The sequence below is a fragment of the Xiphias gladius genome, chromosome 9 (genome assembly GCF_016859285.1).
Source record: "Xiphias gladius isolate SHS-SW01 ecotype Sanya breed wild chromosome 9, ASM1685928v1, whole genome shotgun sequence".
NCBI classification, from domain to species: Eukaryota; Metazoa; Chordata; class Actinopteri; order Istiophoriformes; family Xiphiidae; genus Xiphias; species Xiphias gladius.
This window is the reverse complement of record NC_053408.1, coordinates 12,211,758-12,239,408: the sequence shown is the minus strand read 5'-3', so window position 1 is coordinate 12,239,408 and position 27,651 is coordinate 12,211,758. Positions and strand designations below refer to the sequence as shown.

Here is a 27,651-nt window from a genome sequence, read left to right as displayed (position 1 = left end):
CATGCACATATGTATGTATGTGTTCAGCCATGCATGTTTAAATGTATACATATAGTGTGTGTGTCTGTGTGTGTGTGTGTGTGTGTGTGTGTGTGTGTGTGTGTGTGTGTGTTTGTGTGATATCTCGGGTAAAATCTCTAACAGAGGCAACATGCAGTGTGAAGGTTACTGTAATAACACGTGTTGAAGTCGTCCCAGACACAGAACTGAGAAAAGACACTATGAAACATTGTCCTGTCTGACTGCATCTTTTGTTGACTGTTTTCAAGGATGGATGACTTGCTCCTATGCGTTACAGGTAACTGTGATTACTGCTGACTTATCAGAGATACAGTGAGGGGTCTGGGATACAATGGCGTCTGACCCGGTGCCCAGGGCTGTAAGTGTAGACGCATATCCACACACATACACACATACTGGATTAAGGACATCCGAGTTTTTTTTTTAATTTAAAGGGGAATTCCACAGATTTTAAACATAAAAGTGTATTTTAGAGCCCGTGAAAACAGTTGTATAATGTCTTCGGTGTATCTTGAGGAATTTTTAAAAGTCTGAAAGTATGAAACAAGTGGCAGATCTCAGCTTGTGTCTGACTACAAATTTATACAAAAAGCCTACATTACAAATTGGGAGTTTGGAGTTTAAAAGATGTGGGCAATTACCAAGTAAAGGCCTAACAAAAAGACAGTATCAAGTTGCATTCTGGGTTGTTAAATACGACATACAGTATGCACATAATGTATTTTAACCTTTGTTATTGTTTTCATTTATGTATTGTCTCAAACAATTTACTTCTTATGCTCTGGCTATATCCCTGATCTGATCAGTTTTGTTTGCGCATATGCACATATTGTCCTGTTGTCAAAAAAAAAGACAGAAGAAGAGCTTACAAGGCGTTTGAGGCAGTGTGGCTGTAGAAGGTCAATGACTAAAAGCCGGTGAATGTTTTAAATATATGGTGCAGACTCTGGTGCACACAAGCTCTTCTTCTCTTCTTCTGTAGTACTCCGGCACCGAGCAGAGCCTTTAAGCCCTGTTGAGCAGTGGACACTTCAATCTATTATAAAAAGAAAGAAAGTTGCATTATGGGTGAGGTAGGAACCAGCATCTTTGGAGTTTCATCCACACCAGGGAATTAAAAGTCAAGATATCTCTGCCCCAGCTGCTTCTATCTTCGCCATTATTTCTTAAATCTGTCTTCTGTGAGTCCCCCCATGTTTTTGAGAGTCCAACAGTAAATCTCTAGAATAACCCTTTAATGACTGGAACATCCAAATGTCATCAGAGGATGAAAAATGTATTTAAATGCGGTTCCATCTGTGTTTTATTTTTCATTCTTATAGAGCAAAGCTGAAGAGGAGTGCTCTGTTTACATCCCTTTCAGAGGGTAAGTCGCCTTAACTCGGCTCTCTTGCCATCAGTGCCATGCTCTGCCCTACATGTGACTAATAGGACATCAAAAAAAAAATCAAAAGTTGTCTCCCTCTTTCTTGTGCCGCCACAGGCCTCAGTTACAGGCGACGGACCAATACGAGGGGTTGACTATCATGAAGGAAGAGGAAAAAGAGAAGATGAAAGCCGACTTCAACCAAAGTTTCACTCTCTACCCCGATGGCGTTGAAGGTGAGCTGGCAGGCCCGGCATTGTAATCCAAGCTTTTGTTGTCCTCCAAACACAGACATTAAATGTGATAAGATGCTGGTTGGATAATGACACAGTGCGGCTGGTTTCTTGCACATACCAAGTCACTGTATTTACTATCAATATTATGGGTGAGGCCAGAACACATTGCCCTGTTGGATGTGTGTTTCAGAGAGAATTAGAGTGTACATGTCCGTGTGTGTGTGTGTGTGTGTGTGTGTGTTTACATGTATTAGTCCCACCCATTATCAGGGAGCATGCACCCACACATACACACAGATGCAGCTTTAAAGAGGTGGTGTTTATAAAGTCACGCTCTTTTGCCATTCGGGGGTCAGTCAGTTGTCACTGCTGTCGGCTTTGGCGAGTACCTGCAGGAGGTAAGTGTCACCACTTCTGCTACAGTTATGAATTTTGCAGTAATACAAGTAAAGCTGCAACTTTGTAGCATGAAAAATATGGGAATAGGACCCTTTGAGATTACTTCACACTTACTGTCATTGTCTTATGGTCAGTGCTGCAGTAGGATGATTTTCATAGCTTAATGCAAGATTTTCAGTTTAGTCTTACTCAAATTTTGCCTAAACTGCAAACCTTTGCAAATAGTTTATAACAAAGTAAGACCCACTGGGCACTGAAGATTGCAGATTTCATGCCATCATGATACGGGACAATTTAGGAGGAGATTTAAAACTCATTACAAAGTGTACAGCAGTGTGTCTACAGAGGCTCTCAGTGATTAAATTCATGGTGTGACGCACCAGTGAGTAGAACCGATAAAGCCTGAGAGCCAAAATATTTCAAGTCTGCTCAGCACGTTTGGTTTGATTTACTATAATATGCTATTATGTAAGTGCGTTGCTCAAATTTAATGATGCATCTTCCTGAGAGTTAAAATAAGGTCTGTCTTGTGTTTGACTGATCGATTAAAGGAAAACACACAAATTATGCAAGGTGAAAAGGCAGAGACAATTTTATGTATGCAGTTATGTTTTCTTAAGGACTGAAAATCAGTGGTAGTGAAAGTATTCAGATCCTTTACTCAGGTAAAAGTAACAATACCGCATTGAAAAAATACTCCATTACAAGTAAATGTCCAGCATGGAAAATCCCACTTAAGTAAAACGACATAAGTATTAGCAGAAAAATGTAGTTAAAGTATAAAGTAAAAGCAATGATTTGGTCCCTCTGACAGATATATATTTATATCTGACATCATTAGATGATTAATACTGAAGCATCAGTATCAGTAGCATGTTATTGTTGTGGCTGCTAGAGGTGGAGCTGGTTTCAACCACTTTATATGCATTATCATTATCATTTGAACATTTCTTGAAATGAAACCTTGTGAGAAGTTTAGAGGAAAAAATCACTCTCTGGTGAAGCTGTCTATGTCTATGAGTTGTTAACTCATAGACATCCGAAATGTGACCCTGACTACACACTGTTTTTTGTAAGACATCAGAAGCCCAAAAGGTTGGAAACCACTGGTTTAATCTTTAACAATGTGTTGTATTTTAAAAGCTTGTTATATTATCCATTGCGTAAAATCTTCATCCTCAAAGTAACTAGTAACTGAAGCTTTCAAATAAATGTAGTGGAGTAGAAAGTACAATATTTCCCTCTGGCGAGGGAGTATAAAGTAGCATAAAATGGAAACACTCAAGTAAAGTACAAGTACCTCAAAACTGCACTTAAGTACAGCACTTGAGTGAATGTACTTAGTTACTCTCCACCAATGCTGAAAATGAAAAATGAGCTTCCCACATGCATATTGTTTACACCATTTTTGCAAATTCATAGACATTTGAAAAATCTAAAAAAATGTATTTTTCTTTAGTGTGTGGTAGATGCATAAATATTTTTACGTGCAAAACCAAAATGATACAAGTTACACATATATTGTCTTCTCAGTACAGTTCTGGACACTTGACACTTCACAGAAAGATATATTTGCAGACACATGCAGCTGTCTGTGCACACTGCACATACAACTACTCACATGACATAATGTGTATTTATTCATTGTATATATGAATAAACATGCAAACTTGTACTTGACGAATCACATATGCATACACACACACACACACACAAACACCTACACCCATGCACACACACACACACACACACACACACACACACACACACACACACACACACACACACACACGTATGGACTGTAGACAGCGTCTAGTCAGTCTGATCTGAATCGTCTACCCTTTTGCTCAGCTGTGTTTTGGAAATAAATCATTCTGTTGTGACAGACAACTTCAGTGCTACGGCCCAATCTGAGATAAAATGGACACTCTGGAGATATCTTACATAAGACTGAAGTTATCCCCCAGCTACAAACTGAATCCGTGTTTCCAAGACAATTCATGTCTGTATTACAAATTTAAAATTCATTCACTCGTTCATTCTGTTGGTTCTTCGCAACTTTCAAAACAAAACTTTGAAAAAGCAAAGTTAAAATGAACCTCATTATTTACGGATTCCTGAAACCCAGCCAAACACACAAATTTTATTCAAACTGTGAAATGTGTATGAAAGTGAATTCAGAGATAAAATGGGGTCAGTTAAAATATTTTAATGTCTTTTTGAAAAAAAAAAGTCTCAGTATTGAAGTGAGTGGTTTTTAACTGGGTCCATTGTGTCTGTTCTCCAGCTGCCTGGAACATCAACACCAACGCCAACTCCGGTGCAGAGTGTCAGGTGAGGGGCAAACACACATTCACTGTATCCCCACTCCAGGCACACGACATGTATTGACAGTCCAAACAAGACCAGGATGTGCCATCAGTTATATCCACACCGGAAACTAACATTGGCCCAGAACCAGGATCCCACTGGTTTGTTGAACCAAGACAACCACTATGTTTACGTTATAGACACAGTGTGTCCTGGACATCACCTCTCCTTATTAGCTTGATCCATATCCACATTAATGTCACCATGTAGATGATAGAAATGTCAGTAGCTTCATGTAATACTTAAGGTTACTGTTGTGGAAAACAACACCCAAAATATCATGAGTGTTTTTGGAAACGTACTGAAGCATGAACATGCTTATGTTCATGTTATCTGATCTTCTCTGCGGCGACGACATATCTCTCTTAGGGGCCATAAGTCATGCAAAATGTTATCTCTACTGCTTGCTTCACCAATACAAGTATGACCCTTAGCTGAACGCAACAAGCTCAGGAATGTTCAGTGAGGTTCGATCATAGTCATTCAGGGAAATGTAGGAAATCACTAAATGAGATGCAAATAAAAGAGCAAATTTTCTTATGGCATTTTATAGCATTGTGCTCATTGCAAGTTACTCTTGAAAAGAGATTTAACTAAAGAGTTAAAAAGAAAATGTAAACATTAGTGTCACTACAGAATACAGAATACAGGCATCCCAGATAAACCGTCTTTTAAATTGTTTTCTAAAACTTACTTTTGATGATTGGTTATGATGATGATGATTATTATTAGTATCAGTTCTTGTAGTAGTAATACACTTAACATACTACACCAGTAGACTTATCCCATTCATAATACATCATCTGCATTACATCATCTGAATCTGCAATTCAACACTGTTGGAAAACACCACTCATATGCCCGCATGCACATCGAAACAGTTACAATTCTCTAAAGTTCAGCTCAAGATAATACGAGGTTTCAACAATCGGAATTAGTCAAATCAAGTAGGTATGTACCAAAGTTAAATTCGGTGGAGGAACAATAAGTAAAAAACAGAATTTGGTACTAAAAAGACTTTAACTTATGTAAGACAGGAGGAACAACTGCAGCAGCCAAAAAAAACTTTCAATGTGCATATGGGCACGTGAGTGTTGTTTCAAGACAGACTTGAAATAATCTGACCCTATCTTACATCTACTAAATATAAAAGCTAGAGGGCGACAAAAATATTCAAATATTTGCTCCCATATTTCACTCACTCTGACATACACTGACCAGTAGGAAGTGGACACTGAAAGTGGCCACACAGTTGTTCGCCACAGGCTTCAGCTGTGCTCGTGTAAGGTGCAACTTTAATTCATCCCCCTGTCCTGTCCACATTTTCGCTCTCTGTCTCATGAACACAAGCATGTTTGTTCCTGTGTCCCATGTTCACGGCCATATCAGACCTCTTTGTCTCTCTGCGCCCTCAGAGGTACGTGAGGCTGAGGGAGCTAATGAACGACCAGAAGCAGGATACCTACTGGCAGGAGACGGGCCGATGGGCGGGCTACGAGGAGAGCTTCGACCCTCAGGCCGGGGTGTGGGCGTCCCCGCATATCTCCTACCTCACCTTCAAGAGTCTCATCCAGCTCCGACGCACCATGAACACAGGTCAGTGGGGAAAATCAACGAAAACATGAGAATGAGCTGTTCTTTTTTTTTTATAAATGAATTTGTCTATATTATTATTTTCAGTAGTGGAAAGTAACTAAGTACATTTATTCAAAGTCTGTACTGTAGAATTTTGATGTAATACAATTTTAGGCTACATTATACTTAAACTCCACATTTTAAAAGGAAATATTATATTTTTTACTCCACTATACATTTACCTGACAGCTTTAGTTACAAATTAGTTTGCAGATTACAATTTAATCAACAAACACATTGTCAACGATAAAGCCACATAGTAGTATCTAAAGTAGCCCCATCTTTACCAGCTGCAACACTGATGAGTCAATAATTATAATTGAGTAATATAATATATATTAAAAACTTACCTTTTTGCATAGTGAGTACTTTTACTTTTGGTAATATCAGTATATTTTAATGCTAATAAACACTAAATGTGAGGGTTACACATTGATGACTCAGAGAAAGATTATAATTCAATAAATGGTTTTATTTCTTTCATTCTCAGTGCAATGTAGCTCTATACAAATTATATAACTTTGAAATAACAGCATCAAATTTTCCTTTTCTTCCGGCCGTAGTATCTTTGTTGTCTACGTACAAACTGTTGAAATAAGAAATACAGTGCTCCCTGCCTGCCTGCCTCCCTGTGCTTTCGCCGACAGTGTGACACCGTGGGAGTGCCAAATGAAAACCTTAAAATCCAACAAAGTTCTGGCCCTCTCAGCACTTCTTTCTAGCTCTCATTTTGTCTGAAACTCCCCTCAAACCACAACCACACTGCTCTCCGCTTTATGATCGTCTCTGATCCTTTTCCAACATTTTCCTCTGTCAAGGTGTGATGATTTTCAACTGTGAGGAGCGGACCCTGGCCACCATCGCAGAGAAGATGGTCGGCGAGATGGTCAACAAAAAGGAGATCAGGCCCGGAGACCGGGAAGGAGTGCTGAAGGCTCTGCTTCAAAACCGCCGGTATTCTCCAAGACATCACCCAACTGTGACTCAAACACAAATGACCTACATTTAGGCATTTAGCTGATGCTGTTATCTAAGGCTGCAAGTGAGAGGGGAATGTTTCAGTATCTGCCCAGATAGAGTTCAACAGAGAGCGTAGCTATTGTGGAGATCAAACCTGTAATTATGGTCTGTATCCACCAAACCACCCCGTCTACTGAATCTTTATTAAAGGTGACCAATGTGTACTGTAGTTACTTGCACTTGTTAAGATCACGTCACTCTAAAATGTCCAAAAACATTACATACTCTCACCTTGTATAAAGATTTTGTTCATTAAGCTGACAAATGTGTCTCCATTATTTTTCCCACACCATTCGTAAAATGTTTGCCTTTTGCAAAGGTGACACAGCAAATAATTGCTTTTTGAATACCCTCTTAAACTACAGGCTTTTGTAAAATGAATGAAACACCTTTCACAAATATTGCAAACATGTCGAATGTCATTCAGTTAAAGATGAAAATTCACGAACCCCTGGTCTATTATGTTGCCCATTTTGTTGAACGTTTGCTTAACCAGGTGAGTCTATGCCCACGCTCCTTTCTCCTGTCCAGGGGAATACCAGTTTAGTGAACCAGTTTGCTTGTCTGCCAACACAGCCATTGAGTCTTCAGCCCGACACAAACACAGCCAATGACACATGTGGTTTTCTTCTTCAAGCCAATCAGATGACCCAGAAAGCCAAGCTCTGACTGATGGGATGGACCTGCAGAGGTTTTCAGTCAAGGAAAGGGTAAGTTCTTACACTGATGTGATTATCCATCTGAATGTACTATTGCTGATAACATGATCAGATATCATAACAATGGTGAGATGAGGTGCGTGATCTTTGAGGTCAAAGTGACTCCTGTCATCAGACCATTTAGAAAGGAATTCAGAGGGGTAAAGGATTTAGAGGATTCTGGTTTTGGATTTCTGTCATCCATTACTTTATTGGTTTGGATTAATTAACCTTTTAAATTTTTGGACATAATATTTTATTTATGTGCTTACTGGATCTCATTCCATTTTTAGGGCTTTGACACAAGTCTTAACATGTTTGCAGTTATTGCAAACATGTGCTTAAGTAAGTAACATTATGCTTAAGTAATTATTAGCACACAGCTGTAAATGCTCAGAATGTAAGTACGCAGGGGAAAAGTGCAAAAATACAAATTGACAGATTTGATGATGCATTTAAATATATGATCTAGACCTATCTGCCACAATTTTCAAGAAGAACAGACTATCAAATCAAGCTCCACTTTAAAAATGTCTTTTTTTATAATATAGTGATAACGACGAGGATGGAAAAGTCTGATGTTTGCTCAATAGGTCTGTTCATTCTGTGTATCTTTAGAGGGATGACTCTGACAGTGTTGAGGTCTCCATGGTGCTAGTAGGTGAGCCACTGTTTGCATTTTTTCATTAAGGATCTGGAGTATGTGTATATACGTGTTTGTCTGCACATTTGAATCTATCTATATGTGTGGTGTATCTTCGAAATAGTAATTTCATTTTTTTTTGATCCAGGAGCCTTGGACTTTCTGGAGAGGCCTACACTTGCGTTTGTGCGGCTGAAGGAGGCGGTGGTGCTCGACTCTGCCTTGGAGAGCCCGGTGCCTGTACGCTTCATCTTTGTTCTGGTTGGCCCCAGCAAGACCGACATGGACTATCACGAGACTGGCCGCGCTATGGCAGCACTACTGGCTGATAAAGTGAGTTAGCTGACATTTTTTGTGCAAACTTTAGCTATAATATGTGAGCAGAGACATATTAATAAAACACATAGCTGCTAAAAGATATTATTTTTAATGAGGTTAAGTGTATGAAGCTCTGGTTGCAGAAAAGTATAAGTCTGTCAAAATTTAAAAAGGACAGTCAACTGAAAATATCAATAGTGTGGTATTGTTTGCATTTCTATGTTCAAGTTCTAAAGCCTAGTTATTAATTCTCAAATTTCAAGTCTAAATCGAGTCCTAAGTCCTCAGTAACTCATGGTAAAGTATGAAACACACAAGGACTTCTTGAACAGACTTACATTTGAAGAACAATGCAAGCAAATGTCCCATTCTCTCTTCCTCAATCCTCCCTTTGCATATTTGGATAATAATTACCCCTCTTCTCATCAGAGACATCTTCATCTCACACTTAGCCAGAGACATTTTTGATCCAATAGCATGAAGCGGTCACACCATTATATTAATGTACAGTAAAGTCAGGTCTACATGAAGGTCATTTGTAACCAAACAGATCAGATGCTATCTGAAGAATATCTGGCCAAACAGAATTTCTGGTTGCATATCACTCCAAGTAATCAAAATTGTGACGAATATGGAAATGTGAAGAATGTGGAAATGTATTGCCTCTCTGCACCAAAGTTATTAACAGTACGAAAAAGGTATGCACTCTTTAGAAATGCTCTTTAACCCCATGACCTGCAGTCTTCACATCTCAGCTCCACTCTCTCCATCCCAGGTGTTCAATCAGACAGCGTTGCAGGCAAAGAGCGCCCGAGAGCTGACAGACACCGTGGCCGACTTCATGGACTGCAGCATCGTCATCCCACCCACCGAGATCAAGAACGAAGCGATGCTCAGCTCCATAATCGGCTTTCAGAAGAAACTACTGCAGGACAGGCTCCAGCCCTCTGATCCCACTCTCCGCATGGACTCCAAACCTCGTAGGGGTGGGTCCTATCAGTACACACTAATAACTACAATATCAGACATGGATAACCTTTGATCAATAAACACATAGACAAACTTGTTTGCCCGTACAGTTTTCTGTCATCACTGTGTATTATTTAAATTAGATGTAAACATTTTTTTTCCCAGTTTCCATTGTCCCAGGGCCTCCTCCTGAAGACCCCCTGGCCCGTACAGGTCGACCATTTGGCGGGATGATTCGAGACATAAAGAGGCGCTACCGATACTACAAGAGTGACATCACAGATGCTCTCAATGCCCAGGTCCTTGCTGCCGTCATCTTCATCTACTTTGCCGCCCTATCTCCTGCCATCACCTTTGGAGGGCTACTGGGTGTGTGTTTATATCTGTATGGGACATGATATTGCTGTAATATGCAGTAGACTGCATAAATATTCTCTGCCATTATCTTTGCCAATCCAGCTGATAAGGTGGACAATATGATGGGCGTTCCAGAGCTCCTCATCTCTACCAGCATTCAGGGGATCATCTTCTGCTTTGTTGCTGCTCAGCCCATCCTGGTCATTGGTTTCTCTGGTCCTCTGTTAGTGTTTGAGGAGGCCTTCTTTGCTGTAAGTTATAACACTGAATCATATCCACATCTAGGCGAACTGTCGAGTTTTTATATGAGTCTACTGAAGTTCATTTTTGTGATAGCTTTGTGATGCATACTAAATATTTGAATACGACAGCCCATTATTTCTTTATTTCATTTGCAAACTGTCATCATGCATACTATGGCAAATTTAATAGTGGTCATGGTCAACTCATCCCCATTTTGCTTAATTCAGTTCTGCAAGTCCCAGGGCATTGAGTACATTGTTGGGAGAGTGTGGGTCGGAGTGTGGCTAGTCATCATAGTGGTGATCATTGTGGCCTGTGAGGGCAGCTTCCTGGTGCGCTTCATCTCACGCTTCACCCAAGAAATCTTCTCCATCCTCATCTCCCTCATCTTCATCTATGAAACCTTTGCCAAGCTGGGGAGGGTAAACCATCATTCATTTCACATATTCCATCCGTCCAAATGAAATCTGAGACGTTTAAATTTGTGTGATTTTTCATGGCCAAATTATAATTTTACTTCATTGATAATCTCTCCTGACTTCTTTCTAGACTTTTAAGGCACATCCGCTGATTCTGAATTACGATCATCTGAATGCATCTCTGGAAAATCCCTGGCACCCAAAGGTGGAAGAGACAACCATCTATGACAATGCTACCGGCAATACAACTGTTGTCATCAACACTATTAAGGCACCTTACCCCAACACAGCCCTGCTCTCCATGTGCCTCATGTTAGGCTGTTTTTTTATTGCCTTCTTCCTGCGGCAGTTTAAGAACGGGACATTTCTTCCTGGAAAAGTGAGTTGTCTGTGATTGTATATCCTACAGATTTTTCGCAAGCTATTGCAAAATTGATTTTTTTAAATGTAATTTTCCTGATCTGTGCTCACCAGGTGAGACGTTTGATTGGTGACTTTGGTGTCCCTATCGCCATTTTCCTCATGATTGTTGTGGACTACAACATTGAGGATACCTACACTCAGGTGGGCCCATGCTTTTCATCTCCTAGTTCTTGGGCTGAATACATGCATAATACTAAGTAGTGGCTTTTTCTGCACAGAAACTAGTGGTTCCTAAAGGTCTGATGGTATCCAACCCAGCCCAAAGAGGCTGGCTTATCAACCCCTTTGGAGAGCACAAGCCTTTCCCTGTGTGGTTGATGTTTGCATGCTGTGTCCCAGCCTTGCTCGTCTTCATTCTTATCTTTCTGGAGTCTCAGATCACAACGTGAGTCATAACAGCAAGATCCCTCACTGAATACAACTTCAGAAAACGTGACATCTCCTGCCTTACCAAAGTTTGATTCAAATGTTGTATTTGTCAACAGTCTGATTGTGAGTAAACCTGAGAGGAAGATGGTCAAGGGCTCCGGCTTCCACTTTGACTTGCTGGTTTTAGTTGGCATGGGAGGGTTCAGTGCAATATTTGGTGTGCCATGGCTCAGTGCTGCTACGGTGCGGTCTGTCACCCACGCCAATGCCCTTACCGTCATGAGCAAAGGACCAAAACCTGTGATAGAGAAAGTCATGGAGCAGAGGATCAGTGGCATTCTGGTGGCTTTGCTGGTCGGTAGGTGCCGTCTAATCATCCAGTCTTTGTGTCTATTCTAGAACTGGTTGTCTAGACTTCTGCAGATTTATTATTTGCAATGTAAAGCTGATTACAGTTTCAGAATAGTAGGCTATCCTTTATCTGAATGTCTATTTGTATCAAGGTCTGTCTATTCTGATGGAGCCGATCCTAAAGATGATCCCCATGTCGGCCTTGTTTGGGATCTTCCTCTACATGGGAGTCACGTCACTAAATGGCATACAGCTGTGGGATCGTATACTGCTTTTGCTCATCCCTAAGAAATACCACCCTGATGAACCCTATGCCACCAGAGTAAGAGTCCCATGATAACATGATGACTATAATGCATGTTGCTAGCACTAATACAGGGTTTGATGCCCACAATGGCCGCTCATACTGAAAATGAATGAGGCATCAAATGCATTTTGGACAATGAGATGTTTTGTAATGTTAAATGATAACATGTCAGTTTACCTCATATCCCAGCACATCTCATTACGTATGGTTATGTGTTGTAATTTTAATTTAATTTGCATGTCAGAACATTTAGCAATTACTATACTGTGATATGTCACGTCATGCCATACAATCATTTTATAGTATGTAATCATTCTGGGAATTATTATATGCGGAAATATTCGCCACATGGATACAGCTTGAGGGTTTAACAGGGTTTAAATAAACTTTCCCAATTTCCTTTGCTCCAAAAAAAATCATGCAGGGTCTTAACCTTTCATCTGATGCCAAATTTTTCAAGAAACTCACACATAGCAGGCAAACAAGACTAAGACTCTACAGCAATGTAAGCAGCTCTGTACTTTGAGATAGTGGTGCTTTGAGTTAAATGCTAATGTTAGCATGAGAACATGCTCACAGTGATAATGCTAACATGCTGATGCTAGGCAGTTATAATTATCACCATCTTAGTTTAGTTTTAGCATACTAACATTTACTTATTAGCACAACATAAAGTTTACAGCTGAGTCTGATGGGAATGTTATTAGTTTTGCAGCTATTTGGTCATACACCAAAGTTTTGTGAAAAAAAATTATAAATAGATGAACATCAGAGGATCATCCAACCTATAACAATTCATCCTCAGGGGGATATGAATGTGTGTACCAAATGTAGTGCCAATCCATCCAACAGATTTTTCACTACAAGCCATAAATGTGAACCTCATGGTGGGGCTAGAGGGAACGTAAATGGAGTCACCAAAGTCATTCAGATTCATCCTCTGGGGAACACGAATGACCTTACAACATTTCATGCCAATCCATCCGGTACTTGTTGAGTCATTTCAGCCTGGACCAAAGTGGTGGACCGACTGATAGATGGATTGCCACCCCTAGAGCCACGCTGCTAGCTAAAACACATCCAATTCTGCAGTTACGTTTGTTTTACCAATGTTTGTATGTCTTGGACACAGGTGAGCACAGGGCGAATGCACTTGTTCACAGCCATCCAGATAGTGTGCCTTGCACTTCTCTGGATTGTGAAGTCCAGTCCTGTATCCCTCGCACTTCCCTTCATACTCATCCTCACCATCCCTTTACGCATGTGTATGACTGGGCGTCTCTTCACTGCGCTGGAAATGAAATGTGTAAGTGGTTTCTTGTACTCTCAATAACTACAGTATGGACATTCAGACTTATGCAGTAGTCTTAGTTATGAGCCTGAACGGTTATGTGGAATATTTGTGTGTAATAATGTACTTGCTGTATGTATCCTAATGTCTATGTCTAATATGTATCCTAATGTAATTATTCTTCTGTGTCTGTTGTGTTTTAGTTGGATGCTGATGATGCTAAAGTGACATTCGAGGAGGAGCCGGGGCAGGATGTATACTGTGAATCTCAAATGCCATTGTAGATGTCTTCCCTGACTGCTGCCAGAAATCTTTTAGTTTAACAAAAAGATATTTATTTTATATATAGCTCAAAATGTGTAATCTATCTATGAGCTCAAAAATGTTTTTTTAATGAAATATGCAGCTATAGATTTTATCTTTGTAGCATCAATGTCAATAACATATATATCTTGTAAGAAACTGTCTTGGTCAAAATTCCTGAAAGGTTTTCAACAGTCACTAGCTTGTGCTTCATACTGAAACTACTGAAACTGGAAATATTCATATTACACATACATGTTTTTACAAAAAAGAAAGACATAAAGGCATGAGGCAGTGCACTCATACATGAAACAAAAAAATCCTCAATCATGCTCTGCACTCCAAAAACGGAAAGATTGAATGCTTAGTGGAGTATAGTAGTGTTAAAAGCCACAATAGTATGTTTTTTCCAGGCAATCGCACATTGAATGTAATGTTGTAACATGTGCCACTTAAGTTATTGTTGTATTCACTTGCTTGATGTTAGTAAAATCCAAACTCTGAATTAAATAATACATTATTTACAAGGCAATTATGCAAGCAAAGTGTATGTATTTTAGCAGGAGTGATCAAATTGGTAACACTGGAGAGCTAAAGGACAACACCGCTATATGTCAACACAGGGAGAGAGAAAATCTTTAATTTTTGTGTGTTGTTAAAATTTATATTGTGTGTTATGTTGCCATTTTCTTGTCATCTCTCTATAAAAATAAAAACTACCTCCCAAAAGACCCATCACATCGGTTTCACTGACATGCGGTTCATTTCGGTGAGTTAAGGTGCAATGAAACAGTCTCCAGGTTCTACTTCTTACTTTTTCCAGTAAGATTCCAATGATTACTTCTCACTTTGTCACCTGTACATTAATGAACAATTTGCCTGGGAAACCAGAAAAAATATTGGGTGCTGTCAAATCAAATCAATTTATATAGCACATTTATTTGATGCAAGTTGCAAATGAAATCATTTTTTAAATAAAAAACTCTGAATGACTGCAAAACATTGAAAAATTCAGGGGGTTTAGTGGTGGACAGGGGCCCTGCAACATGTGGAATTACAGATACAGTTTTTATAGTACTGCTGTACTTGCCTCTGGTAATAGAGGATGTATAATATGTTCTAATGCTTTGTAATTCAGAGAGGGGGATATTTAGGGCTAACATTAGATAGTTAAGGCAGAACTAAGGTCAACCTTATCAGTCCAATTGGAACACCAGTGTCCCATCCACTGTTTAAGTGAGGTTTGCACATTAACTGGTTGGTCTATCTTACTGTCAGTCAACATTTCAACAGCCCTGGTCCTTAGAAGCAATATGGGGTATCATGTGAGCATCAAAGTTTGGTTGTGTCCCATTCAACTTGAATGGGGCACAACAAAATGGGCTTACAAAACAGCTTTTGTAAACCCATATTTCCTATCATGATAATGATTAGTTGAATTACTGTGCTGTAATGGCCTATCATATTTGACAACTTAAGAACTGTGATAACATGCATTTTGTAACAAGTTTTTCCAGGTGAAACCTATATTCTACATGTATGTATAATTGATCATATAACAGGAATGCAACTATTCACATTAAATAACTATTTATTTTCAAATAGTCGTGGTTAATTTGAAAAAGAAGATATGCAATATGTCCATTTTTTAAGGTAGAGAATTTTAGAGGCTGATAAAGGGAAGTAGTATTAAAATGCAGTTTTTGTCTTGGGACCAAAAGGGTTAAAAGGAACAGTGATATATCAAAGGAAATGTGATGTCCTCTGGAGACAGGACAATGAAGGAGGAGATATTGATTTATTCATTTACATTACTTGATAAAATATAATACAGAATTTATATTTTCTATATTTCTAATTATCAGTATTCAGAGGATTTAGTGCCATGATTTTACACACTCCGGCTCAGTAGGTGGCGCCTTGCACCCTCAACACTGGTCTGCGAGGTTTTTCCATACACCAATAATCACAAAGAAGAAAAATAAGCATAAGCTCATTGGCTGTTTTTTTTTTTTTTTTTGTCTGTTGTGAGTGACGCTCTACTTTGCTCGTCCGTGATGGGTCGCTCTCTCAGCAGAGACCTGCCTACTAGAAATGTTATCGGCGAAAAGAAAACCGACAAAGGCAATGATTCTCTGCCGTTTCCTACCTTTACTCCCCAAATAAGCGAAACGATAACAGCGGCGGTTAGTAAATATATTCTCGGTTTACATATCGCCGGGTCGTGGTTAATTCGTAGGTGACTAAACTAAGCTAGCAAGGTTAGGTAACTAGCAATTGTTGTTGTACCGGGAGTCACATGGATTGACCTGAACGTCTGCCCAGCTTGCATCCAGCTAACCCCCCCCCCCCGAAAGACTTCTGCCATAAACACGTTTGATTGGGAAAATGAGTAACACTGAAATTAAGACCGAAGAAGAAGAATCTGGTGGGTACAATGAAATAAACCGGGTAACATATTCTTTCAAATCATTTTTTGCCATCAGACATTAGACTCTCACAATGACTTACCCACACGAATGAGTAAATAGTAGCTGTGACTTCATTTGTAAGATTTCATTATACTTGTCAATTGCAATTGGGTTCATTCTGATGAATCTACAGGGTGGACCAGGGAAAACCTCCAGAATCTTTTTGCTGCAATGAAAAGCAACATCCCCAAACGTTACGGAATGTGCGCTTACACCAAAGGACTGCAAACTGTAGACTGGAATAAAGTGGCTTTCCCTCCTTTCTCTCCTGAAGAGTGTCAAGAAAAGTGGAGAGAGATTTTGAAGAAGGTAAATCACAGTTTAACTCTAAATTTTAAGCTGACGAAAACAGTCTCACCACTGGGTCCACTCAGCGGCTGTTCTGGAGCCTTGGATCGTATCACACAATGTACTTTCGCACAGGTTCTAAGTGTCAACTGCTGTTTACAAGATCAATAATGGATTTTAATTCTCAATATAAATGTGCACTTTTTAGGATTTGATAGATTGGTCTTATAAACAATTAACTAAGGCATCACCTCTCTTGGGGTCTCCTTTATCACTAAAGTATTTTAACACTTGCCATGTTACAAGTCTGGTATACACTCACTGAGGACTTTATTGGGAACACCATTGGCCACCATAGGGCCTCCCTTTGATCACAGCAGCTTCAGTCCTTCATGGCATTGATGCCACAAGATGTTTGAAACTTTCATTTGAGATTCTGATCAATGTTGACATGATTGCATCACATAATTTCTGCAGATTTGTCAGCAGCACATTCATTCTGCCAATTTCCCGTTCCACCACATCTTAGAGGTGTTCTGTGACTGGGGAGGCCACTGAAAAACACTGAGCTCACTGTAACGTTCATGAAACCAGTTTGAGATGACTTTTGCTTCCTGGCACAGTGCATTATCATGCTGGAAGTAGCCATTAGAAGATGGCAAATTGTGGCTATAAAGGGATGCACATGGTCAGCAACAATACTCAGATAGACTATGGCCCCAAAGTGTGCCAAGAAAACATTTCCCACACCATTACACCACCACCACTAGCCTGGACTGTTGACACAAGGCAGGTTGGGTCAATGGATTCATGCTGCTGACGCCAAACTCTGACCCTACCGTCTGCGTGCCTCAGCAGAAATCAGGATTCATCAGACCAGGCTACGTTTGTCCAATCTTCCCTTATTCAGTTATGGTGAGCCTGTACCTGTTGCAGCCTCAGAATTCTGTTCTTGGCTGACAGGAGAGAAACCTGACGTGGACTACTGCTGTTGTAGCCCATCCACCTCAAGGTTGGTCGTGCTGTTTCTTCTGAGATGGTACTCTGCTCACCACGCTTGTCAAGAATGGTAATCTGAGCTACTGTAGCATTTCCGTCAGCTCCAACCAGTCTGGCAAAACTGCTGCTCACTGGATGTTTTTCACACCACTAAAATTAGGGGACCAGCTGTTTCAGAAATACTCAAACTTACCTGTCTGGCATCAACAATCATGCCAAGGTCAAACTGAGATCACATTGTTTCCCCTTTTTCCGATGTTTGATATGAACATTAACTGAAGCTCCTGACCTGTATCAGCATCGTTTTATGTATTGCACTGCTGCCACAGGATTGGCTGATTGGATATTTACATGAATAAGCAGATGTACAGGTGTTCCTGATAAATTTCCCGGTCAGTCTATGCTACTTTTTTGGTACTTGATTTCAGGGTTGAGGGTCTGAGCTGAAGTGAATTCTGATGTACTGAAGTATTCCCTTGTCACTATTTCAATTAAGTATTCATAAATAAATGTGTTATTGCATGTTGGAACTTGAGGGTGGGGTGTCAGCAGTGTGATATTTTAAGCATTACAGCATCAGCTAAAGGGGATTAGAATATTTTGATAGTAATATACACCAATATATTCTACCTTTATTACATGTATAATGTTCAGTTTTTGGTGATGTTGTCGGGAATGTGTAAATTCAAATACATGTTTGTTACTGAGGTCCCTGTTAAAACCAGTATCCAGTGGTTGTAATCAAGAAGATAAGCAAGTTTTTCAAGTTAACAAGACAGATAATATGAAAGATTTCCTACTGTGATGAAGGAATGCAGCAAATTGCAGTTTAAAATTTCAAAATGTTCCTTGAAAACAGTCTTATAAACTTTGTTAGTTTGGTATAATATACTTGTTGTTACTCAGATGCGCAAGGTTCGGTCACTCACAGAGCTTCTTGTTGAAGCTGAAGATGTCCTTTCAAATCCTGCCCAGAACAGTAAGGTAAGCACAGCACAATAAAGCTTTATATAAATACAAAATTGCCAAAAATACCACAGTTTGTTTTGTTAATTTAAAGTGAGTAAATTTTCCTGCAGATCCATCCAGAGCTCCCGAAGAGACCCAGTCCTCCAAATGCCATGTTTTATGCGGACAACTGGGCCAATCTTCAAGAGCAGCACCCAGAGATGAGCCACCGAAAGGTTGTGGCGGTCTTGTACAAGAAGTACAAGTTGCTCCCAGATAAAGAGAAGGTACAGTAAGTGAGAAGCTAGTGCTAAAACAGCACTTCTTCTCATTTGATGTTGCCTTAGACCTCAGTTTTACGTGAAGAAGTACTGACTTGTTTTCTATGAATCACAGGCTCAGTATGAGGAGAAACACCGGTTTGCAATGAAAGAACACAAGACAAGGATGCTGGAATTCAGGTAGTAAATTAACACACTTGCCTTACAGTGTAAACACATTTGATTATGCCCAGAAAGCTGCCCGTGTAACTTCAGTGTCAAGCAAATTCTTTGTCTCGTAGGAAACAATGTCACAAATCTCCCAGGCATAACAGGACGTCCCAAAAGAGGAAGAAAGTGTCTGCAGATACCCGTGATGTAGGTGATGTGTCATTAATCAGGCCTAGTTATGAACTGCAGTGAACTGCTTGCATAGTTTGCTCGGTTTTTATTCACTCCAGATACCTACTAATATAATATTCATAATGTTGAATACAGTTTTTATTCATTGTGAGGGCACATACTTGATTGCACTTATGTAACACTAGTGGCAGGTTCTAAATCATAATTAAGTATCTCTGAATTGATGTGTGTCTCTTGTTAAAGGAGGGTGAACAGCATACTGAAGGTACAGACGGTCTGCCTCCCAAGCCTCCTTTGTAAGCCTCACACACACCTCAGTGACAGTGATTGGAATTGAACTTTGAAGTCCCTTATTTTTATCTGCTGCCCCTATTAATGGATGAGGATGTAATTTGAGCCACCAGTTCAGAAGGTGCCAAAAACAAAGTGCGTGCTTAAGGCACAGTCAGTCACACAGTGTTGTCTTGGTGAGTCTTGTATTTGAGTTGTTATTCTTGCGTCGTGCCATCACCACGTTTTCTCTACCATTATGCTACCAGACTACTAACTCTGTAGTGGCCCTTACTGACTGTTTAACGTGTATGATGCTCTGCTCAATATTTCCTGGCTGCTTGTTACATACCGTTTGAGGAAACCCACTGAAACAGAGTGTAGGCGGCATATGAGGTTGGTATGATGTTAAATCTCAGTCGGCTAATGATCAAACAGCAGCAGGTCGTGTGGTTAAATTTAATTTAATCTTTTTACAGCTTTTAAGTGTTGGCAGAGACAGTATTTGATTTCAACCAAGTCAAACCACATCAAATCCGGTGATGTACCAGCATACCTAATTGAAATGGAGCACAAGCCACTCCCACTCAATTCAAACAAGCGCTGTGCTCGTCGGGTTTTGGAGTGCACCCTCTTTATTTACTCTCTGACAAAGAGAGTGTCCATCAGTGAAAGGGTGCATCACATTTGGTGCTCTTAAAAGCTGGCCACATCTACATCCTCATCCACTAGGGGGCATGGCATTTACAAGGTATAAATGCTCAATATTTCTTGTATGCCGTTAGATATGAAGAAGACCTTTGGAAGACCAGCAAAACTTATTTAACTTTGTGACAAGTGTTGTGGATTGTCTTATATTGACTTGGCTTTATCACAGTTTTTAATCAACTTTTGTGACTTATTTTTTGTTGTGTATGTGTATCTTTAGCAACGGCTATAATCTATTTTGCAAAGAGCAAACGGCATCCATGGCGGGTATCTCAAAAAAACGTTATGTTAGTGTGTGGGCCCAACGTTGGCGAGATTTGACCGAGAGACAGAGGAACGAGTACAGTATACGTTGCAAAAAGGTACGACCACGCACACACAAACTCTTCCATATAGATGCTCTCACAAAAGCTAACTTGTTCATCAACTGCTGCACCACAATACTCTGAAATCATAATTGTAATGGGGGGTCGCAGTAAAAATCATTTGAATCTGAATGCAGTATTTGGTTCATTTCTTTCAGTTGAAGAGAGAGTACGAGATCAAGCTCACTGAGTATCTAAAGGTGGGTAATTTAGAAAACTACAGTTGCAGCTTTGAGCTGATGCTGACAGGCTTTGTGTGACGCAGATGTTTATGTTCCTCAGACTCTGGATGAGAATGAGCAGCAGCGGATCCTAAATAAGAATGGCATCAAAAGACCTAAAGAGCGTAAGGTAAGAAGTAGTTTTGTTGTTCCTGCACAGATCAGGTATTTGGTCCCAAGTACAAATTTTCGGTTTTTTAGATGTGCTGTAATTTCTCAAAAATAATCATCAGATATTCTGATTGTATTCTATACAATCTTGTTAACAGTGAGGAAAGCTTTTTTTTAACACTAACACAACCAATTGAGTAATATTTTTTGGGGGGCACTTCGATTCGATTGGAGTGAAACTTTTTGCTCGCTTTTTCATCTATCAGTTGTTCATCGTCATTAAGATGTTTCTCTTGTTTATATGCCTCATATAAACAACAGCTTACACTCAGTGGGGATTGTTTGTGTACACCTCATTTTTGGAAAGTACATTGGATTTACCTTCACTTTTTAAAAATGTTTTTGGTCACTAATGTGCAGGTAATTAATAGAGAAGTGAAGCTTGTGAGGAAACTTCCTGGCGAGCCCAAGATGCCGTCTCGGTGAGAAACGCCAAACCACAATTGTGCCTTCAAGAGTCCCATTAAAACCTGCTTCAACTCAAATCCTAAGTTGTCAGTCTGAAGACAAACTTATGACTGAATCTTTCTTTGCTCACAGATCTGGTAATGTAATTTTCTGCAAAAATCAGATGGAACTTCTTAAGGAGGTATTCCCAAATGCAAAGGAGCGCTTCACCAAGGTCAACCAAATGTGGCAGGATCTCTCCACAAAGGAGAAGGAACACTATAAGGAGAAAGTATCTGCAAACTTAAGACTATACTCGATGGAGCTCCAGAAGTGGTTTAAGGTATAAAGAATCTTCTAATGTTTTTATTTTTTATTTTTTTAAATGTAGGCAGTTTTTATTAACTTTAAACTGTCACCTTTTGCATTCTTCAGGCGTTGACGGCAGCAGAGCAGGAGGACTATCAAACATGTAACCCCAGTGTAAGCAGTTCAAGTACCCTTTTGTATTTCTTTAATTTTAATTTGAATAGTTTTCTCAAATTCACAATATACCTATCTTTGCAGAAATGTAAGTACCTCGATGCCAAACAAATGAGCGTTTATGACAGAGAAGAACAAGGCCCAAACAGACCATCAGTAAGTTGAATTATTGATACAACTCACACGAAGATATACACTCTCCTTAACCACACCTTAAAGATGTGACCAATGCAAACCTCTCTGATATTATAGTGAAGATTAAAGTAAATGTATTTTACTTGAAATTATTCATGAGGTTTACTTATGACTCATACATGTTCACATACAACTAAAAAATATATTTTTTTAAAATTCACCAGATGCTAATTAGTATGTAGTCAGTGGTACGTTGTCAGTCAATGGTTCAAAATCTGATGTGCAAATTATGTTTATGGATAATAGGATATCAATCAAATAATAATAAAAATATTCTATATGCTGCACTGAGGGTTAAAAAGCTCTCTTCTCAGTCCAAATTTATTTTATGTCCCATAGGATTCAGAGGACGAAGACATTGAGGACAGCAGCAGTGAGGAAGAGGAGGACAGTCTGGACACTGATGAGGTTATAAAACAAACATATTTTGTACTATGCATTCAATTTTGCAACTGTGCATCCAGATGTTATAAATATCAACTGTTGATCCGCAGGTTGAGGAGGAAGAAGAGGAGGGTGACATCGCATTTGAGTTGTATTAGATGTTGATGAGATGGACGACAGAGGTCTTACACACACGTCAAGTGCAGAGCTGGATCCTGGATTTGAGAAGATGGGTCAGAAACAGAACTGTTGTAACTTTGGCAGAAACTTGTGTCCATCGCTCATAGTAAGAAGCTAATAGAGAAATAGATCTTTGGGTCCTTAAGCGAATCCTGCTTTACGACCTAATCTCGAGGCCGTGTCACGAAAAAAGGATACCCTGCAAAAAGACTGTTTTAAAGACCTTACATCTTTTGTGTTTACATGGTGTGTATTCCCAAAACAATTTGTTCAGATTACCACAGAGCAAACCTGGGTCTTCTGCCATAGGATTACTGTTCAGGATGTACAGAGAAAAAACATGGGGGGTTGCGGGGGCCCAGCAGCTCATTTTTGCCCAGGGGCCCCCAAGCACATTCATCAGGCCCTTACCAGAACGTAATACGACTGAGGTTGTCTATAAATCTATTCATCAATGTGAACAAAGGAGAAAGCATATAAGCTTTTTTTTGTACCATTACTCGTCCAATGTTCTGTTTCTGCTGTTAAACAATGATAATATGCATGTGTGAAGTCGACGCACAATGGCCACTAGCCGCTCGAAGTGTCTGGTTTATATTTGTCGGGGTCAAAATAATGCGATTTATGGGATTACCAACTTTTTTTTAATTTTAATTGGGTGGATAAATAAAAGAATGTGCCTCATCTAGCATCGTTGTTTTATATTATAAACCCTTGCTCATTTTGTTGTTTGTAAACCCCACAAAGAAGAGATGTTTCTAATAAACATGTGCTACACACAGATGTGAGTTATCTTGGATTGCGTGATGCAGTAAAGTTCAAATAACTGGGCTCAGATCGGACCAGGGTCGAAAATACGACGGTTTATAATGACGACTTCCAACCCAAACAAACGTCCAATAATTCACTTCAAATTGCGTGGGCTCACACGCAGTCACACGCTGGCCGGGGTGATAAATGCGCTGAGTCGGAGTTGAGTGAGACAAGCCCCGGCAGCGCAGCAAAGGAAGCACTTGGCGGAAAGTCGCCGTGTAGCGATCGATTGCTACTGTCTGATCTCTCTGACGTAAAGATGGATGCCTGCCTATACAGGTAAATAAACACAATTGGTATTTTGCGTGGCCGTGATTGCGGTATTCCCGGTAGTAAGGCTTTTTGTTGGGATACAAGCGTCGCCCCCCCCACCCCACCCCCACCCCCCCCCTCCCCGTCCACGGTTTGTTACTGGGAGTTGGGATGCGGACAGCCGCAGTGCAGCAGAAGTGCCGGGTTCGTGGACAAACCTCGCTGTAGTCAAACGTGTCTCCCTCAGCAGCAAAACCACTCACACAGCGACAAATGTGCTTCACTGTTCCCGTTGCTCAGCCCAGTGCGACACATTTGGCGCGGTTAGCTCGTAGCCGTAGCTGCCGTTGACCCGGTGGTTTTGTGAGCAGGATACCGCCTCTCTTGTAACCTCTTGGCATTTTCAATTCCTCCAGCCTATTCATAGCCACGCTCTTTGTTTTCTCCAGCAGGGTTTAGGCTAAGCTGCCTTCATTAGACAGCAATGCCCGGACCAGTCTTTGAAACGTTTGGTTACCGCCTGTGTCTCTTTATTGGGGTGTTCAGCGCGACAACATCAACGCCAAGTTATTGTGTTTTGTGTTATTCGTAGGTTATAACGTGGGAAGCAACTCCCTGGCGGTGTTCAACGTGCAGTTGTAAGTAGCAGCATCACATTCAAGGCGTCAAACGTTGACTATACACTGATTTACATTCATGGGTTAAACGGGATTTAATGGCACCGTCTTGCTAAATGTGTGTGTGTGTGTGTGTGTGTGTGTGTGTGTGTGTGTGTGTGTTTCCCTCCTGCTGCAGCCCTGTTTTGGCCAATGCTTGCTTCGCTACAGCATGACCACAGCAGTGTCGGCTCATCGGGTAGTTCTGGCAAATGAAAATGGAGGAGGTTTCAATGTCCAGCCTGGACAACAGCAAGCTGGAGGTACAGTACAGTAGAGTGAGGCCACAGAACACTAATGCTTCAAGCAGCCTCGGAGATGCACATTACATGTGCAGATGCACCGCAGAGCTGTTGGATACAGTGGTGATATACACAAATAGTCATCCCTGTATGTCTCTTGGCCTGACTTGTGTCTTTTTCCTGATCCTTCTCTGCCAGGGCCTAGCTCAGGACATCCTGTCTGACCTGGTGGAGGATGCATGCCTGGGTCTTTGCTTCGAGGTCCACCGGGCCGTCAAGCAGGGCTATTTTTTCCTGGATGACACGGACCAAGAAAGCATGAGGGACTTTGGTGAGAACAAAGTCGTGCTCTCTCCCTGCTCGAGCCGCCTAATAATCTCAGGACAGTGAGAAGTTGTGTGAATTCGGTTTGTTGTCTATAGTGTGACAATGGATAGTACCAAAGAAGGCCAGAGACATAGCAACCACACCTTCAGGCAATGAAATATCTCATTTCATACAATTAAATTATAAAACAAAAACATTTACTGAATGCTGCTCTAACTCTTACTTTCAATTTCTAGAAATTGTGGACCAGCCAGGATTGGACGTGTTTGGCCAAGTGTACAACCAGTGGAAAAACAAAGAGTGTGTATGTCCCAACTGCAGCCGAAGCATTGCTGCCTCACGATTTGCCCCACACCTGGAGAAATGCCTGGGGATGGGGCGCAACAGCAGCCGCATAGCAAACCGCAGGTATAAGAGTAAAACCTCTCAACAGCGTACCCTGAGGTTTCGCCGTTTGTTCCAGTGAAAAATGATATAGGTTCTTAGAAAAGTCTGCTTCAGTAAATTGGATTCTGACTGTATATAGTACGGATGTGCACCTCCTCCTTTAAGCTCAATAAAATTCAGCCACCAAGATAGAATATATAAAACATTAACAAAAGTCTTTAAAAAAATCATTACAGATGTAGCTGCTGAAGCAAAAAGTAGTTTCAGGTCAGAATATATTTGTTTTGTAATCAAACTGTTATTTGCAATGAGTAGTGTCACACTTTATTTTTCCCCTCTTTTACAGAATAGTCACTGGTAACAACACAAACAACAAATCGGAGAGTGACCAAGAGGATAATGACGACGTCAATGATAATGACTGGTCTTATGGGGCAGAAAAGAAAGGTAATGCACTGGTACAGCCTCTTTTTGGCGATACAGAATGTTGATTGCTGATAAAATCCTCCAATGAACTCGGACACACATGAAATTACTCAAATGTTTTTTTAAATCTAAAATTGAATGTCTTTCCTTTACAGCCAAGAAAAGGAAGTCTGATAAGGTACTTTTTATTTTCACTGTAAAAACCATAAAGATTAATATAATAATCTTGGGGAGCATTAAACTGTTTTGTTTTTTTTAACCCCCAGCATTAATTAATTTATATAAACACATTGCTCGTCATTCCTGATTTGTCAACTCGAGCAAAAATGTTTTTTCTCTTTTCATGACAGAATCCAAACTCACCCAGAAGATCCAAATCATTCAAGCATAAGAGCAGTAAGTGGAACTCATTCAACTTCTTCTTGATGGAAAGTCTACAGTTTGTTAAAACATAGTAAAGCAATTGTGAAAATGCGTTATATTGTCCCAACATTCCGGGAACAGGAGCCATGAAAATACGAAATACACAATAAAGGCTACAGCAGTTGGATGATACAGTAAAATATTTAAGTGGGTCTTTATTAATAGTACCTCTGTTATGAATAACAATAGGAATTTTTTCAGAAACAGGTTACATGATCTGCAAGTTGAAACTATTTTAAGGCTGGGTTTGACCCTTTTGCATGTTGGTGGTCCCAAATTAACAGGAAAAGGATGGGAGTCTCTTTTTCTTTTTTAATCTGAATTTGAATAATCAGACATTATATAACCTGACATCGGTATACTACCTATGTATGTAGGTCAGTTTTGGTGAGTGATATACACAGTCGGTAATGTAATTACCAGCATAGAACCGATTTCTCTCACTTTGTAGGCTAGTTTATGTTAACATACAGTACAACTCTTGGTTAGTGCAGTATTACGGTTTATTTACTTAATTTTAGAATAAAGAAGTTACGACCTACCCCTTTTCTGTCCATTAAATCCATGCCTAGATCAGGTCTTGGTGAATCCTTGTCAGTATTCCTTTGCATATTTGCTGTGTCTGAAATCCATACTCCATTCTAGTATTAGACAGTAAACACTACATATTAATCGTCACAGTATAGCAGTTAGTACACAAAAATATCAACATAACCTTAGTCATTTACACTATCCGTTCAGACAGCAACTCTGGAAAGCTTTTGCCAATTAAACTTGACAAAGAGTTAATAAAGTGTTTTTCCTAAAACCTCATACTTCTTATTTGTTTTTCCAACACTCATTTAAATCGGTGTGTAATTGGTTGGAATGAATGAATGAATGATCATGCTGCTGTTTATTTCCATAGGCATGATGGGTCCCAGGCGTCGTATAGACAACCAGGAGAGCCCACGCATGCTGATGAAAGATGAGGCATTCCCTCAATAACACACTCGGCCACAAACACACATTCTCTTACCATTGTGTGTGCAGATACACACAAACGCACATGCACAGGAAGACCAATAACACTTCACCTTTGGTTCATTATGATGTGATATCAATGGACGTTGATATTATGACATTTATGGTGTTTGCTGCTCATAGAAAGCAGTCCAGACCACCCACTGTATACTTGACAGATTTTTTCCACAAAATCATCGTACAAACACTTTTTTTTCTTTTTAATCTGAATTTGAATAATCAGACATTATATAACCTGACATCGGTATACTACCTATGTATGTAGGTCAGTTTTGGTGAGTGATATACACAGTCGGTAATGTAATTACCAGCATAGAACCGATTTCTCTCACTTTGTAGGCTAGTTTATGTTAACATACAGTACAACTCTTGGTTAGTGCAGTATTACGGTTTATTTACTTAATTTTAGAATAAAGAAGTTACGACCTACCCCTTTTCTGTCCATTAAATCCATGCCTAGATCAGGTCTTGGTGAATCCTTGTCAGTATTCCTTTGCATATTTGCTGTGTCTGAAATCCATACTCCATTCTAGTATTAGACAGTATGCACTACATATTAATCGTCACAGTATAGCAGTTAGTACACAAAAATATCAACATAACCTTAGTCATTTACACTATCCGTTCAGACAGCAACTCTGGAAAGCTTTTGCCAATTAAACTTGACAAAG

General features: G+C 39.9%; 3 protein-coding genes across 3 annotated transcripts; all 3 read left to right on the top strand.

Moving 5' to 3' along the window:
* The first annotated feature begins 1,349 nt into the window (after positions 1-1,349).
* Positions 1,350-14,361, top strand: slc4a1b (solute carrier family 4 member 1b (Diego blood group)). Its single transcript, XM_040135655.1, has 19 exons — positions 1,350-1,387; positions 1,505-1,623; positions 4,310-4,356; positions 5,808-5,988; positions 6,846-6,981; positions 7,685-7,757; positions 8,364-8,406; positions 8,537-8,721; positions 9,482-9,692; positions 9,856-10,044; positions 10,135-10,283; positions 10,503-10,697; positions 10,825-11,073; positions 11,169-11,258; positions 11,336-11,502; positions 11,603-11,844; positions 11,990-12,159; positions 13,277-13,450; positions 13,639-14,361. The coding sequence occupies exons 2-19, from the start codon at positions 1,548-1,550 to the stop codon at positions 13,717-13,719; spliced, it is 2,658 nt and encodes an 885-aa protein (XP_039991589.1). The 5' UTR covers positions 1,350-1,387; positions 1,505-1,547; the 3' UTR covers positions 13,720-14,361.
* A 1,418-nt stretch (positions 14,362-15,779) lies between these two features.
* Positions 15,780-23,212, top strand: LOC120794525 (nucleolar transcription factor 1-A-like). Its single transcript, XM_040135656.1, has 16 exons — positions 15,780-16,166; positions 16,343-16,518; positions 18,403-18,480; positions 18,576-18,731; positions 18,841-18,905; positions 19,007-19,082; positions 19,311-19,363; positions 20,266-20,407; positions 20,569-20,610; positions 20,693-20,761; positions 21,163-21,224; positions 21,343-21,532; positions 21,625-21,672; positions 21,757-21,828; positions 22,207-22,275; positions 22,362-23,212. Exons 1-16 carry the CDS (start codon positions 16,127-16,129, stop codon positions 22,407-22,409), a joined length of 1,386 nt encoding a protein of 461 aa, XP_039991590.1. The 5' UTR covers positions 15,780-16,126; the 3' UTR covers positions 22,410-23,212.
* Positions 23,213-23,389: 177 nt separating this feature from the next.
* Positions 23,390-27,083, top strand: atxn7l3b (ataxin 7 like 3b). Its single transcript, XM_040135611.1, has 9 exons — positions 23,390-23,523; positions 24,089-24,134; positions 24,292-24,415; positions 24,593-24,725; positions 24,958-25,129; positions 25,455-25,555; positions 25,690-25,712; positions 25,885-25,930; positions 26,865-27,083. The coding sequence occupies exons 3-9, from the start codon at positions 24,365-24,367 to the stop codon at positions 26,942-26,944; spliced, it is 606 nt and encodes a 201-aa protein (XP_039991545.1). The 5' UTR covers positions 23,390-23,523; positions 24,089-24,134; positions 24,292-24,364; the 3' UTR covers positions 26,945-27,083.
* The last annotated feature ends 568 nt before the right edge of the window (positions 27,084-27,651 follow it).

What these genes read in the sequence shown, in the direction of transcription:
- LOC120794525 (XM_040135656.1), top strand. Translation starts at nt 16,127, where the DNA reads ATGAGTAACACTGAAATTAAGACCGAAGAAGAAGAATCTG. An exon ending in TGCTCCCAGATAAAGAGAAG is followed by an intron (nt 18,732 to 18,840) that starts GTACAGTAAGTG and finishes TATGAATCACAG; the next exon opens with GCTCAGTATGAGGAGAAACA. An exon ending in AAGGCCCAAACAGACCATCA is followed by an intron (nt 21,829 to 22,206) that starts GTAAGTTGAATT and finishes TATGTCCCATAG; the next exon opens with GATTCAGAGGACGAAGACAT.
- slc4a1b (XM_040135655.1), top strand. Translation starts at nt 1,548, where the DNA reads ATGAAGGAAGAGGAAAAAGAGAAGATGAAAGCCGACTTCAACCAAAGT. An exon ending in GGTTTTCAGTCAAGGAAAGG is followed by an intron (nt 7,758 to 8,363) that starts GTAAGTTCTTAC and finishes GTGTATCTTTAG; the next exon opens with AGGGATGACTCTGACAGTGT. An exon ending in CAGCACTACTGGCTGATAAA is followed by an intron (nt 8,722 to 9,481) that starts GTGAGTTAGCTG and finishes TCTCCATCCCAG; the next exon opens with GTGTTCAATCAGACAGCGTT.
- atxn7l3b (XM_040135611.1), top strand. Translation starts at nt 24,365, where the DNA reads ATGAAAATGGAGGAGGTTTCAATGTCCAGCCTGGACAACAGCAAGCTG. An exon ending in AGAAAAGGAAGTCTGATAAG is followed by an intron (nt 25,713 to 25,884) that starts GTACTTTTTATT and finishes TTTTCATGACAG; the next exon opens with AATCCAAACTCACCCAGAAG. An exon ending in ATCATTCAAGCATAAGAGCA is followed by an intron (nt 25,931 to 26,864) that starts GTAAGTGGAACT and finishes TTATTTCCATAG; the next exon opens with GCATGATGGGTCCCAGGCGT.